Here is a 15,616-nt window from a genome sequence, read left to right on the forward strand (position 1 = left end):
GGCGCCGTGATCATCACTGATCACAGTTTGTGTGATGTTTCATATACACTGTAATGGCAGGTAATGCACCAGGATCTAATGCTGACAATGCACTATCTAAAAGTGCAACCGTACAAGAATGCATGCACATCTGGCCTCGTGTAAAGATCAAACAACTATTGTAAGAGGAGTGTTTTAGTAGTCTCACAATAGATATCCATGAAGAATGAATAAAGCCAAGTCACGTGTAATAATATCACCACTCCACTCTTCCGGGTGTTGGCAGTCCGATAACTGGGGTTGACTAGATGGGATACAGCTTTTGTCACATTTGACTTTTCGTAGCAGGTTAGGAGAATTTACACAGCATGTTAGGATAATTAACGCAGCACGTTAGGATAATTAGGTTAAGATTTGGAAAAAGGTCAGAGTTAGCTAAAATGCCAAAATAAATACACTTTTGACAAAAGCTGTATCCCTTCTAGCCATGACCATTTACTGGGTGAAAGGTGATGAACATTTACTGGGTGAAAAGTGATGAGAAGCGCCGCATACACCACGAGCGGAGCAACAACACGAAACTACCGCAAGCGCCTTCCTCTACAGTCTAGTCTAGAAAATAGCCGCAACATAATTTTTATTTTGAATGGACGAACGAAAACAACTTTCCACATATCGGAATTTGCAGAATATTGCTAAATACTAAGGTGAGTTTGCTTGTTATGTTTGTGGGATTAAGCTGCTTCGATCGGACTGCAAACTGAAACTGACCTACATTCGAGCCGTGAAAACAACAATAGGGGCCAACTATTTTATAGCTAGCTAGTGCACTTGTTTCTGCAGTAAGTAGAACTGACTTGCTAGCTATGTTTCATCATATGGTTATGTAGCCAGAATTTATATGGTAATCAATTGCTGAGCAATTGTGCTATAAACGTGCTTATTAATGCGATTGGTACAAGGCTGCGCCGCCTCGGCAAATATGGAATTCGATCTCGAATAATACAAATTGTATCTGGCCTGCGAGTCTAGCTAGCTGGGCAATTTTCATGTTTATGTGGAATTACTCTGATACTCCGATTTGGTTGTATGGTTTGTTAAACTTTGAAATCAATGGTTTTTGTTTGGCAAACATTTTAAAGTTAAAAACCTGAGTCTCAGAGTAATTCCGTTACAATGGAATTGCCCAGCTACAAATTCTACAACTATCTTTGTAGATAGTGACTGTACTGTAGTAGGGGAGATTGGGGTACATTGAGCCAAAAGGGTAGGTTGAGCCACCCTTGTTTCTAGGAAACCATAAACAACATTTATAATTTGACCAAATATGGAAAACGTTATAAGGAAGTTAACGTTAGGTCCATAAAACTGGAATTTCATCAAGTCATAATTTTTTGGGGAGGTTTCATGATGCTTGTATCTAAATCAAAGTAAATAATTTAAAGATTTTTCTATAAAAATGCAAACTCAGCTCCATCATTCATTGAATCAGATGAACCCTCTGATATTGCCAACTACTTTAATATTTTTTTTCATTGGAAATATTAGCAAACTTAGGCATGACATGCCAACAACAAACGCAGACAAGCATTGTAATTTTGAATTCCACAAAGCGAATGTGGAAGAGGAACAAATTATTGTTGTCTATCAACAATAACAAGCCACCGGGTTCTGACAACTTGGATTGAAAATTACTAAGGATAATAGCGGATGATATTGCCACTCCTATTTGTCATATCTTCAATCTAAGCCTACTGGAAAGTTTGTGCCCTCAAGCTTGGAGGGAAGCAAAAGTCTTTCTGCTTCCCAAGAATACTAAAGCCCCCTTTACTGGCTCAAATAGCCGACCAATCAGCAGGTTACCAACTCTTAGTACACTTTTGGAGATTTTGTTGTTTTCGAATTAGAGGTTGATGCCTCTGGAATGTATACATTGATTGAGTAGGTTAGTGTTATGGAGATTGTACTCTTATTAGAGAAACAGTGAGAAAGACAGTTCCTCAGTTTAGGGTTCTTTAATGTTGATTGGAGATTAACAATGTTTGCAATTCTGTGCTATGTCACTCAGCAGGTATTATCCAATTAACTGTCCATTTATCCATACAAGATGTGATCTGGAAATAATAAACATGAATACAATGGCATAAATACTAAGATAATGTACATTCATTTAGCAATAACAAACAAGATATACAGCTCTCATCTGTTATACTAAACCAATGACTGAAACGAAAATACAAGTGGCTAGCAACATCAGACTAACCAGCTAACAATGACAGGCGAAAATGTAGCTAAGAATGTTAGATAACTAGCATAAAAACGAGACCCATAATGCTGTAATAATTACAAAATATTATTTAACTATTGACAACTTCGTCAGTAAAACAAGGGGAAAACATATACATTACTTACAGTTTTGGTTTTCACGCACAGTGATGAATAAATTGTCCAGAAAGAAAATAATGTCCAAAACTGAGATTTGTGTTCACAGCAGTAGGTAGCCAGCTGCACTTGGTAATGAACTAAACACTCTGCCAGCTTGTGATAGCTRTGATGTCATCACTGAGTTCTTAAAGGGACAGGCTTTTTTACAGTGTTTGACTAGATACAAGGCTATTTTGCAGTAAACAAATTGACAACAGACTTTCAGCATGCTTATTGGGAAGCACAGCACTTGCACACATGACTGGTGATTGGCTGTGATACATTTATGATAAAAAGTTTGTGGGGACTGTTTTGTCTTGACTTTAGTGCGGTTTTTGACGTTATCGATCAGAGTCTGCTTCTGGAAAAACGTATGTGTTATGGCTTTACACTCCCTGCTGTAATGTGGATAACCGAACACCGAGRGTGTAGTCCTCTCCAACATAATCCAGGTAGAATCAGGGATTCTCCAGGGCAGCTGTCTAGGCCCCTTACTTTTTTCAATCTTTACCAACRACATGCCAGTGTGTCTATGAATGCGGATGACTGAACACTACGGCAGATAGCCTAGTGGTTAGAGCGTTGGGCCAGTAACCGGAAGGTTGCTGGATTGAATCCCCGAGCTGACAAGGTAAAAATCTGCCGTTCTGCCCCTGAGCAAAGCAGTTAACCCACTGTTCCCCGGGTGCCGAAGATGTGGATGTTGATTTAAGGCAGCCCCTTGCGCCTCTCAGATTCAGAAGGGTTGGGTTAAATGCGGAAGACACATTTCAGTTGTGTGCATTCAGTTGTGTAACTGACTAGGTATCCCCCTTTCCCTTACCCTTATACATGTCAGCTACTACAGTGACTGAAATGACTGCAACACTTAACAAAGAGCTGCAGTTAGTTTCAGAATGGGTGGCAAGGAATAAGTTAGTCCTAAATATTTCAAAAACTAAAAATTGTATTTGGGACAAATTATTCACTTAACCCTAAACCTCAACTAAATATTGTAATGAATAATGAGGAAATTGAGGTGACTAAACTGCTTGGAGTAACCCAGGATTGTAAACAGGCATGGCCGATTAATTAGGACCGATTTCAAGTTTTCATAACAATCGGTAATCAGCATTTTTGGATGCCGATTATGGCCGATTACATTGCAATCCACGAGGAGACTGCGTGGCAAGCTGATCACCTGTTACGCGAGTGCAGCAAGGAGCCAAGGTAAGTTACTAGCTAGTATTAAACRTATCTTATAAAAAGCAATCAATCTTAACAAAGTCACTAGTTACTACACATGGTTGATGATATTACTAGTTTAACTATCTTGTCCTGCGTTGCATATAATCAATGCGATGCCTGTTAATTTATCATCGAATCACAGCCTACTTCACCAAACGGGTGATGATTTAACAAAAGCACATTCGCGAAAAAAGCACAATCGTTGCACCAATGTACCTAACCATAAACATCAATGCCTTAATTAAAATCAATACACAAGTTTATATTTTTTAAACCTGCATATTTAGTTAAAATAAATTAATGTTAGCAGGAAATATTAACTAGGAAAATTGTGTCACTTCTCTTGCGTTCAGTGCAAGCAGACTCAGGGTATATGCAGCAGTTTGGGCCGCCTGGCTCAGACCATTTCTTCCTAACAAAGACCGTAATTAACTTGACAGAATTTTACATAATTATGACATAACATTGAAGGTTGTGCAATGTAACAGCAATATAACAGAAATACGGTTCCGTATTTCACTGAAAGAATAAACGTTTTGTTTTCAAAATAATAGTTTCCGGATTTGACCATATTAATGACCTAAGGCTCGTATTTCTGTGTGTTTATTATATTATAATTAAGTCTATGATTTGCTATTTGATAGAGCAGTCTGACTGAGCGGTGGTAGGCAGCAGCAGGCATGTAAGCATTCAAACAGCACTTTACTGCATTTGCCAGCAGCTCTTAGCAGCGCTGTTTATGACTTCAAGCCTATCAACTCCCGAGATTAGGCTGGCAATACTAAAGTGCCTACAAAAGTAACTACAACCTAAAACGTCTTAACTGGGAATATTGAAGACTCGTGTTAAAAGGAACCACCAGCTTTCACATGTTCTCATGTTCTGAGCAAGGAACTTAAACGTTAGATTTTTTACATGACACATATTGCACTTTTACTTTCTTCTCCAACACTGTGTTTTTGCATTATTTCAACCAAATTGAACGTTTCATTATTTATTTGAGACTAAATAGATTTTATTTATGTATTATATTAAATTAAAAGTGTTCATTCAGTATTGTTGTAATTGTCATTATTACAAATATATATAAAATCGTTTGATTACGTCTTACGTGCTTTCTATACCTCACACCCAGATAAGGCTGGTTGGGCACCAATTGGCGCCCGTAGAGGGGGGGGGGGGCGTACTGTTACTTCTGTGCCTGCCACGCCCTCTACTGCTCATCCTGTATCTCCCTAACCTGCCAGAACTCCCCCAGTGCTATCTTTCTCTCTGTGTGTGTGTGTGTGTGTGTGTGATTATGTGGGTAGAGACAGGAGTGCTGGAGGCAGAGCAGATCCCCACCAGCTGCAACCTGTTACATAATCAAGACCTTTACAAATACTCAGCCCTGCCACTTCCACACTGTCAGATCGTAACCTCTGCTCAGTCGGTCTGCGTTTTTAGCCGTTTGTTCCTGCATATATCCTGTTTTTGTGTTGTGCCTGTTTTCCTTTGCCTGATGATGTTTTCCTCTCCGCTACAGTTCTGTCGGCTCTGACTCTGGTCCCTGTCTCCAGTCCCACATCTCGTCAGTCCTGCTACCCTGTCCTGGACCCCCCCACTCTACTGCTTCCTTGGATTCCTCTCCAGACCTGCTTACCCAGCCACAACTCCCCTCGCTCCAGCCTCAGCACCTGGCTCCCTGCAACCCGCCCGAGCTTTCCCTGGCCTGCACCCCATCTTCCCCCTGTTTTTGAATAAATACCTTGGTTACATTATCCCAGTCTCCTCGTCTGAGTCTGCTCTTGGGTCCGCGTAATAGTAAGTGCCTTAATGTGTTTGGACTCCAGGAAGAGTAGCTGCTGCCTCAGTTGGGGTCTCTATAAGCTTCAGTATGAGGTCTGAAACCTAGCATGAAAGTGCATCCTTGTAGCTGTGTGGGCTAATATAGTAAATGTTTACCTTGGAGTAAATTGAGCGAATTTTTTTTTTCAGGCATAACGCAATGCGTTATTGCAAGGGTGACTTGACAAGACAAAATATTTAATGGCCTTTGAATGGGGTATGGTAGTAGATGCCAGGCGCACCTGTGTGTCAAGAACTGCAACACTAGGGATTCCCGAGTGGCGCAGCGGTCTGAGGCGTTACTACAGACCCGGGTTCATTCCTGGGCTGTGCCACAACCGGTCGTGGCCGGGAGTCCCATAGGACGGTGCACAATTGGCCCAGCATCGTCCGGGTTAGGGGAGGGTTTGGCCGGTGGGGCTTTACTTGTCTCATCGCGCTCTAGCGACTCCTTGTGGTGGGCCGGGTGTCTGCGGGCCGACATCGGTCGCCAGTTGAACAGTGTTCCTCCGACACATTGGTTAAGGAGTGATGTTAGGCAGGTGATGTTTTGGAGAACGCATGACTCCACCTCCGCCTCTCCCGAGCCTGTTGGAAAGTTGCAGCTTTGAGACAATATCGAAAAAGAGTGTCAAAGAAAGAAATATACAAAAAAGACCTGCAACGCTGCTGGGTTTTTAACGCTCAACAGTTTCCCGTCTGTATCAAGAGTGGTCCACCACCCAAAGCACGCACATCCAGTCAACTTGACAGTGCAGTGGAACTGGCTTCGAGGTCCAGAGTTGAGTGTGAGGGGTATAGAGAATCAATGTACCATCTAAACCACTGTGAAATATTTTCAATAACCAAAAATATTGTATTTTCAGCTGTTTTGAAGCTGGTGTACAAAACCGAAAGTAAAAGACGCTAAAATCAAACTTAAGAATGGGAAGCATAGAAATAGCCCACATAGAACAATCTACTGCTTCTTAGACTTGCTTTGAATGAGAATGACAGAACTCACATTGAATTTCGTTAGGTTGCCCAAAAAGGTACATTTTGCAGCTTAAAAATGTGCTTAAAGTGATTAAAAGCCCCAAAAAAGAAAAAAATATGTGTTTTAGAAAATAAAGATCGACATGTTTTAAAAGGTAGTGGTATTATTTCATTCAGTACAGAATGTGAAGGCGCTTTAATTCACCCTGTCCTGCAACTCAACTTACCCCATGGTATGTGGTGCTAAGAGACCACTTTTTGTGTGACAAGCTATGTTTTCAAAACTGTTTACATTAATTATGATTATTTCCAGGGATACACAACATCCTGAATATATATTTTTTGAAAGAATACTATATTTCCCTTGAAAAATGTCTCAACTTACCCCACCCTCCCGTACAGTTAGCATGGTCCAAGATCCAAGATTTTTTAAATGTAATCTAAAAGTTAGACGAAAGTGGAGGATTGTCTAGTCCACACTTTGATTCCTAGAGTCTAACAGGCTAGGGGACAGTGGGCCTATAGCTAACCAGGTGTTTTGTTAATGTAGGTGACAACATGGCTAACCAAGTGTTTGGTGGTGTAGGTGACAACATGGCTAACCAGGTTTTTGGTGGTGTAGTGACAACATGGCTAACCAGGTGTTTTGGGGTGTAGGTGACACACATGGCTAACCAGGTTTTTGGGTGCTATAAGGACAACATGGCTAACTAGGTGTTTTGGTGCTGTAGGGGACAACATGGCTAATCAGGTGTTTTGGGTGCTGTAGGGGACAAGCATGGCTAACCAAAGTGTTTGGTGGTGTAGGTGGACAACAGGGCCTAAAAAACAGGGGGTTTTGGGTGCTTAAGGGACAACATGGCTAACTAGGTGTTTTGGTGCTGTAGGGGACAACATGGCTAACCAGGTGTTTTGGTGGTGTAGGTGACAACATGGCTAACCAGGTGTTTTGGTGGTGTAGGTGACAACATGGCTAACCAGGTGTTTTGGTGGTGTTTTTGACAACATGGCTAACCAGGTGTTTTGGTGGTGTTTTTGACAACATGACTAACCAGGTGTTTTGGTGGTGTTTTTGACAACATGACTAAACAAGTTTTTGGGTGCTGTAGGGGACAACATGACTAACCAGGTGTTTTGGTGCTTGTAATGGGGAAATCTAAGATGACTGAAGTTAATATTTAGTTTAGAGTAATCTACACAATGGTTAGCATATTGGATTTTCTGTTTTGTGACATTCAAGGTGCGGGTTGATGGTCAATAGACATGATGCTGAATTATTATTATTTTAATTGTTTTATCCCCGGTCTCCGCAGGAGGCCTTTTGCCTTTTGGTAGGCCGTCATTGTAAATAATAATTTGTTCTTAATTGACTTGCCTAGTTAAATAAAGGTTAAATTAAAATAAAACATAAAAAAGATGGATTATTCTCATATTCGTCGATAGTGCATAATGCCAGACTGGAGGACACGCTGATATTTCACTGTTGTATGGTATTGATGACATCCTGTGGACACTGTGATTCAGTAGCAGCTGACAAAGTCGTTGCCTTTTTGTTTTGACTTCCTACAAGCCTCTCAGGCTGCTGTTTCCAGAACATTTGGTGCTGTCTGATTAGGACATTAACGGACTGTCTCCAAGAGGCCAGTTAGACATTTTCTCTGCTTCAATGCTGGGTGGTGTCTCCCTGTTGCAACTTGTAATAAACAGGATTGATTTGAAATTGTCTTCATCTGCGACTGCTCTTCTGTTTTGTTCACCTGGAAATTCCTTTTACAGGTGTTTTGGTATTGTAGGTGACACCATGGCTAACCAGGTTTTTGGGTGGTGTAGGTGGCAACATGGCTAACCAGGTGTTTTTGTATTGTAGGTGACAACATGGCTAATCAGGTGTTTTGGTATTGTAGGTGACAACATGGCTAACCAGGTGTTTTGGTATTGTAGGTGACAACATGGNTGTAGGTGACAACATGGCTAACCAGGTGTTTTGGTATTGTAGGTGACAACATGGCTAACCAGGTTTTTTTGGTATTGTAGGTGACAACATGGCTAACCAGGTGTTTTGGTATTGTAGGTGACAACATGGCTAACCAGGTGTCAGAGTTCCCCACTGAGCRGACGTTCCAGTACCAGCATAGCCTGCCTCCTCTCCCTGTACCGTCTCTAGAGGGGAGCCTTGCCAACTACCTGGATGCAGGTGAGATGTCAGCTGCATGTGTGATAGAGAAGCGCAGTTAGCATGGACCCTGGACAAAAATGTGTCTAGTTACTGAAATGTCTGTGTGTATTTTCCAGTGCGGCCGTTTGCTACAGAGGAGGAGTACCAGGTGACTGCAGCCATAGTGAAGAGGTTTGGAGAGGGCATCGGCAAMGACCTGCACCAAAAACTACTGCAGAGAGCCAGGACACGCAGGAACTGGGTACACACACTCAACTAGAGGTCGACCGATAATGATTTTTCAACGCCTATACCGATTATTGGAGGACCAAAAAATGCTGATACCGATTAATCGGCCGGTTTTTATATATATATTTGTAATAATGACAATTACAACAATACTGAATGAACAATGAACACTTTTATTTTAACTTAATATAATACATCAATAAAATCAATTTAGTCTCAAATAAATAATGAAACATGTTCAATTTGGTTTAAATAATGCAAAAACAAAGTGTTGGAGAGGAAAGAAAAAGTGAAATATGTGCCATGTAAAAAAGCTAACGTTTAAGTTCCTTGCTCAGAACATGAGAACATATGAAAGCTGGTGGTTCCTTTTAACATGAGTCTTCAATATTCCCAGGTACGAAGTTTTAGGTTGTAGTTATTGTAGGACTATTTCTCTCTATACCATTTGTATTTCATATACCTATTGACTATTGGATGTTCTAATAGGTACTTTAGTATTGCCAGCCTAATCTCGGGAGTTGATAGGCTTGAAGTCATAAACAGCGCAATGCTTGAAGCATTGCGAAGAGCTGCAGGGAAGCGCAGGAAAGTGCTGTTTGAATGAATGCTTATGAGCCTGCTGCTGCCTACTACCGCTCAGTCAGACTGGGCTATCAAATCATAGACTTAATTATAATATAATAACACACAGAAATTCGAGCCTTGGGTCATTAATATGGTAAATTCCGAAAACTATCATTTCGAAAACAAAACGTTTATTCTTTCAGTGATATACGGAACCATTCCGTATTTTATCTAACGGGTGGCATCCATAAGTCTAAATATTGCTGTTACATTGCACAACCTTAAATGTTATGTCATAATTATGTAAAATTCTGGCAAATTAGTTCGCAACGAGCCATGCGGCCCAAACTGYTGCAYATACCCTGACTCTGTGTGCAATGAACGCAAGAGAAGTGACACAATTTCCCTAGTTAATATTGCCTGCTAACATGAATTTCTTTTATCTAAATATGCAGGGTTAAAAAAATATACTTCTGTGTATTGATTTTAAGAAAGGCATTGATGTTTATGGTTAGGTACATTCATGCAACGATTGTGCTTTTTTCGCGAATGCGCTTTTGTTAAATCATCCCCCGTTTGGYGAAGTTGGCTGTCTTTGTTAGGAAGAAATGGTCTTCACACAGTTYGCAACGAGCCAGGCGGCCTAAACTGCTGCRTATACCCTGACTCTGTTGCACAGAACGCAAGAGAAGGGACACAATTTCCCTAGTTTAAAAAAATTCATGTTAGCAGGCAATATTAACTAAATATGCAGGTTTAAAAATATATACTTGTGTATTGATTTTAAGAAAGGCGTTGATGTTTATGGTTATGTAGCGTGGTTCATTCTGCGTTGTGTATTTTTAATTAGGACGCTGCCACAACTGATGGTCTGCTCGTTGAAATCTTTTTATTTGCCCTGCACACGAAGAGACAACACACATGTTACCCTTGGCGCAGTCACAGCTCTCGGGCACCTTGCTAGCCGAGGGTCAGGCAAAAGAGCACCAAAAGGAATTAACAGGTGCTGCGTGCACACCCTCACTGCACAACAGCACACCATACAAGTAAAACTATACAGAACATAATTCTGACAAAATAAAAGACATACCTGCACACGAAGAGACAACACACATGTTACCCTTGGCGCAGTCACAGCTCTCGGGCACCTGCGCGAGCTCATGGACACTCACTCAACCACTGTCACAAGTACTCACAAGTTACAACAGATACCCCAGTCAGTGAGCTCTGTGAAACTTGTTAACATAAATTCCTACACTGTCCACACTATAACAAACTTATGGTTGCAGAACAGTACATTGTATAACCTTATGACGGTTGTATATTAAACAGTTTCGGAGCCAAGGACAACATACCTTGCTAGCCGAGGGTCAGGCAAAAGASAACGATAAAGGGGTATGGGAATACAGATAACCCGCGATGGGCCAAACCAAAATATACAAAACTTTTACAATCACATGTATGTACAATATTGGTATGAAAAAGTGTTTGTACACCAAATAAAAACATTAGCTATGCAGCTGTAATTAAATAAAAAAATACACTGAATTATTATTATTATTATCAAATTATTAACATCCCCTCTTGACCTGGCCTATTTGAATTGGTCCTTGTGTGCAATTTGGTGGGGAACAAAAGGGGAACAACATCACACTGCTACAGTTAGGTACACATTGGTGCAATGACAGTGCTTTTTTTGTGAATGCGCTTGTTAAATCACCTGTTTGGCTAAGTAGGCTGTGATTCAATGATAAATTAACAGGCACCGCATCGATTATATGCAACGCATAACAAGCTAGATAAACTAGTAATATCATCAACCATGTGTAGTTAACTAGTGATTATGATTGGTTGAGTGATTGTTTTTTAAAAGATAAGTTTAATGCTAGCTAGCATCTTACCTTGGCTCCTTGCTGCACTCGCATAACAGGTAGTCAGCCTGCCACGGAGTCTCCTCGTGGAGTGCAATGTAATCTGCCATAATCGGTGTCCAAAAATGCCGATTACCGATTATTATGAAAACTTGAAATCGGCCCTAATTAATCGGTCATTCCGATTAATCGGTCGACCTCTACACTCAACACACACACACAACACACTGCACAGCTAGAACCTGTGGGAACTGGTTCTGGTCACACACCATGCTCCACCCTGAACAACTACAAAAGGGAATCTTTGAGTGTTTTAAATACTGCAGTCATTATGGTGTCTCCCTGCAGTGTTTCATGTTTTATTCTGTGTGTGTGTGTTTTCCTGCAGTTGGAGGAGTGGTGGTTGGATGCAGCCTATCTGGAAATGCGTTACCCCTCCCAGTTGAATGTGAACTTCGGAGGGCCTGCACCCTACCTAGAGCACTGCTGGCCCCCTACAGAGGGAGTACAGCTACAGAGGACCAGCATTAGCATGTGGCACACTCTACAGTACTGGGACCTGCTTCGCACGTAAGATACTCACATTGAGTGTACAAAACACGTTTTTGCCATGACATAGACTGACCAGGTGAATCCAGGTGAAAGCTATAATCACTTATTGATGTCACTTGTTAATTCCACTTCAATCAGTGTATATGAAGGGGAGGAGACAGGTTAAAGAAGGATTTTTAACCTTGAGATAATTGAGACATGGATGTATGTGTGTCATTCAGAGGTTGAATGACAGGTTAGATCAAATATTGAAGTKCCTTTTGAACGGGGAGTCAACATAGGCCAGCATCCCTGTGGAACGCTTTCGACACCTTGTAGAGTCCATGCTTCAACAAATTGAGGCTGTTCTGAGGGCAAAAGGGCGTGCAACTCAATATTAGGAAGGTGTTCTTAATGTTTTGTACACTCCGTGTATATATATTAAGGTTGCACACGCATCACAACTACTGCTACGATTGCTAAATAATGCACAATTTAAACACTTGCCCTCCAATCCCCCCCTTCCCCAAAACACGTGTTTATATTGAACTATAAATTGTGCCTTCCTGTATTATAGTTGTTTCAAATACAGTGGGGCAAAAAAGTATTTAGTCAGCCACCAATTGCACAAGTTCTCCCACTTAAAAAGATGAGAGAGGCTGTAATTTTCATCATAGGTACACTTCAACTATGACAGACAAAATGAGGAAAAAAAATCCAGAAAATCACATTGTAGGATTTTCAATTAATTTATTTGCAAATTATGGTGGAAAATAAGTATTGGTCACCTACAAACAAGCAAGATTTCTGGCTCTCACAGACCTGTAACTTCTTCTTTAAGAGGCTCCTCTGTCCTTCACTCCGTTACCTGTATTAATGGCACCTGTTTGAACTTGTTATCAGATATAAAGACACCTGTCCACAACCTCAAACAGTCACACTCCAAACTCCACTATGGCCAAGACCAAAGAGCTGTCCAAGGGCACCAGAAACAAAATTGTAGACCTGCACCAGGCTGGGAAGACTGAATCTGCATGGTAAGCAGCTTGGTTTGACGAAATCAACTGTGGGACAATATTAGGAAATGGAAGACATACAAGACCACTGATAATCTCCCTCGATCTGGGGCTCCACGCAAGATCTCACCCCGTGGGTCAAAATGATCACAAGAACGGTGAGCAAAATCCCAGAACCACACGGGTGACCTAGTGAATGACCTGCAGAGAGCTGGGACCAAAGTAACAAAGCCTACCATCAGTAACACACTACGCCGCCAGGGACTCAAATCCTGCAGTGCCAGACGTGTCCCCCTGCTAAGCCAGTACATGTCCAGGCCCGTCTGAATGTTGCTAGAGAGCATTTGGTGATCCAGAAGAATATTGGAGAATGTCATATGGTCAGATGAAACCAAAATATAACTTTTTGTGTAAAACTCAACTCGTCGTGTTTGGAGGACAAAGAATGCTGAGTTGCATCCAAAGAACACCATACCTACTGTGAAGCATGGGTGGAAACATCATGCTTTGGGGTGTTTTTCTGCAAAGGGACCAGGACGACTGATCCGTGTAAAGGACAGAATGAATGGGGCCATGTATTGTGAGATTTTGAGTGAAAACCTCCTTCCACCAGCAAGGGCATTGAAGATGAAACGTGGCTGGGTCTTTCAGCATGACAATGATCCCAAACACACCCGCCGCGGCAACGAAGGAGTGGCTTCATAAGAAGCATTCAAGGTCATGGAGTGGCCTAGCCAGTCTCCAGATCTCAACCCCTAGAAAATCTTTGGAGGGAGTTGAAAGTCCGTGTTGCCCAGCAACAGCCCACAAACATCACTGCTCTAGAGGAGATCTGCATGAGGAATGGGCCAAAATACCAGCAACAGTGTGTGAAAACCTTGTGAAGACTTACAGAAAACATTTGACCTCTGTCATTGCCAACAAAGGGTATATAACAAGTATTGAGATAAACTTCTGTTATTGACCAAATACTTATTTTCCACCATAATTTGCAATAAATTCATTAAAAATCTACAATGTGATTTTCTGGATTTTTTTTTCTCATTTTGTCTGTCATAGTTGAAGTTTACTATGATGAAAATTACAGGCCTCTTCATCTTTTTAAGTGGGAGAACTTGCACAATTGGTGGCTGACTAAATACTTTTTGCCCCACTGTATTTATTTATTCTACTGAGCCAGTTACTTTATGTTCATATTATTAATTTATTTCTTATTGTTGTTTCATTGTCGAGAAGGAACCTGCAACTAAGCATTAGTTGGACGGTGTGTACCTTGTGTATCCCTACACACGTTCAGTACACACTCTCTGACTGTGTGGTCCCCGACAGGGAGAGGCTGGACCCTCATAAGCTGGTAATGTGGTGTTGGATATGGACCAGTTCAGAATGCTGTCTGTACATGTAAGTTCCTGGAGTCACCAAGGATACCATCATTAACTACTTTAAGACAGTAGGTGACCCCCCCGACACCGCCATGCAATATGATGTTGTGTTTTGTTTTTGTTGTAGTACTCTGTGTTTTTTTTTAGGTGTGGGTGTGTGTGTGTGTGTGTGTGTGTGTGTGTGTGTGTGTGTGTGTGTGTGTGTGTGTTGTTGTTTTCATGTGTGTGTGGGATGTGGTACTGATTACTTTAAGACATGAAGGTCAGTCAATCTGGAATATTTCAGAGAAGGTTGAATCGTTTCTTCAAGTGCAGTCACAAAAACCATCAAGCGCTATGATGAAACTGGCTCATGAGGACCGCCACAGGAAATGAAGACCCAGAGTTACCTCTGTTGCAGAGGATAAGTTCATTAGAGTTACCAGCCTCAGAAAATGCAGCCCAAATAAGTGCTTCAGAGAGTTCAAGTAACAGACACATCTCAACATCAACTGTTCAGAGGAGACCGTCTGAATCAGGCCTTCATGCTCGAATTGCTGCAAAGAAACCACTACTAAAGGACACCAATAATAATAAGAGACTTGCTTGGGCCAAGAAACACAAGCAATGGACATAAAACTGGTGGAAATCTGTCCTTTGGTCTAATGAGTCCAGATTTKAGATTTTTGGTTCCAAGCTCCGTGTATTTGTGAGACGCGGAGTAGGTGAACAGATGATCTCTGCATGTGTTGGTCCCACCGTGAAGCATGGAAGAGGAGGTGTGATTGTGCTTTGCTGGTGACACTCAATTATTTATTTCGAATTCAAGGCACACTTAACCAGCATGGCTACCACAGCATTGTGCATCGATACGCCATCCCATCTGGTTTGACTATAATTTGTTTTTCAAAAGGACAATGACCCRAAATAAGGGCTATTTGACTAAGGAGAGTGATGGAGTGCTGCATCAGATGACCTGGCCTCCACAATCACCCGACCTAACCCAATTGAGATGGTTTGGGATCMGTTGGACCGCAGAGTGAAGGAAAAGCAGCCAACAAGTGSTCAGCATATGTGGGAACTCCTTAAAAACGGTTAGATATGTAACGATTCTCGTTGGAGGAAGGAGAGGAGGACCAAGGTGCAGCGTGGTAAGTGGTCATATTTYTTTAATAAAATACGAAAACACTTGACAAACAACAAAAACGACAAACGAACAGTCCTGAAMGGTGAAACAAAACACTAAACAGGAAACAACCACCCACAAACAAAAGTGGGAAAACAGGCTACCTAAATATGGCTCCCAATCAGAGACAACGATAGACAGCTGCCTCTGATTGGGAACCACACCAGGCCAAACCACACAGAAACAGAAAAGCCTAGACCTACACATCGAATACCCAGACATAGAATACCCACACACATCATACCCTG

General features: G+C 41.5%; 1 protein-coding gene and 1 long non-coding RNA gene across 5 annotated transcripts in view; one reads left to right on the forward strand and one right to left on the reverse strand.

Annotated features, from left to right (window-relative positions):
• LOC112074397 (uncharacterized) overlaps positions 1 to 2,511 on the reverse strand; it is a 40,065-nt gene extending 37,554 nt beyond the window's left edge. Inside the window, exon 1 of the long non-coding RNA XR_002894735.2 lies at positions 2,392 to 2,511. This is a non-coding gene — a long non-coding RNA (uncharacterized lncRNA). The remainder of the gene's footprint in view (positions 1 to 2,391) is intronic.
• Positions 505 to 14,290, forward strand: LOC112074396 (peroxisomal carnitine O-octanoyltransferase). 4 transcript variants are annotated; one of them, XM_070440514.1, is made up of 6 exons: positions 505 to 686; positions 5,156 to 5,433; positions 8,504 to 8,626; positions 8,725 to 8,849; positions 11,663 to 11,844; positions 14,151 to 14,290. In XM_070440514.1, the coding sequence occupies exons 3-6, from the start codon at positions 8,512 to 8,514 to the stop codon at positions 14,224 to 14,226; spliced, it is 498 nt and encodes a 165-aa protein (XP_070296615.1). In that variant the 5' UTR covers positions 505 to 686; positions 5,156 to 5,433; positions 8,504 to 8,511; the 3' UTR covers positions 14,227 to 14,290. The 4 variants fall into 4 exon arrangements, with proteins under 4 accessions (XP_070296615.1, XP_023997347.2, XP_023997348.2 ...); XM_024141579.2 differs by lacking the exon at positions 5,156 to 5,433; XM_024141580.2 differs by lacking the exons at positions 505 to 686; positions 5,156 to 5,433 and adding an exon at positions 746 to 821.
• The last annotated feature ends 1,326 nt before the right edge of the window (positions 14,291 to 15,616 follow it).

Source organism: Salvelinus sp. IW2-2015, unplaced genomic scaffold (assembly GCF_002910315.2).
Source record: "Salvelinus sp. IW2-2015 unplaced genomic scaffold, ASM291031v2 Un_scaffold2618, whole genome shotgun sequence".
NCBI classification, from domain to species: Eukaryota; Metazoa; Chordata; class Actinopteri; order Salmoniformes; family Salmonidae; genus Salvelinus; species Salvelinus sp. IW2-2015.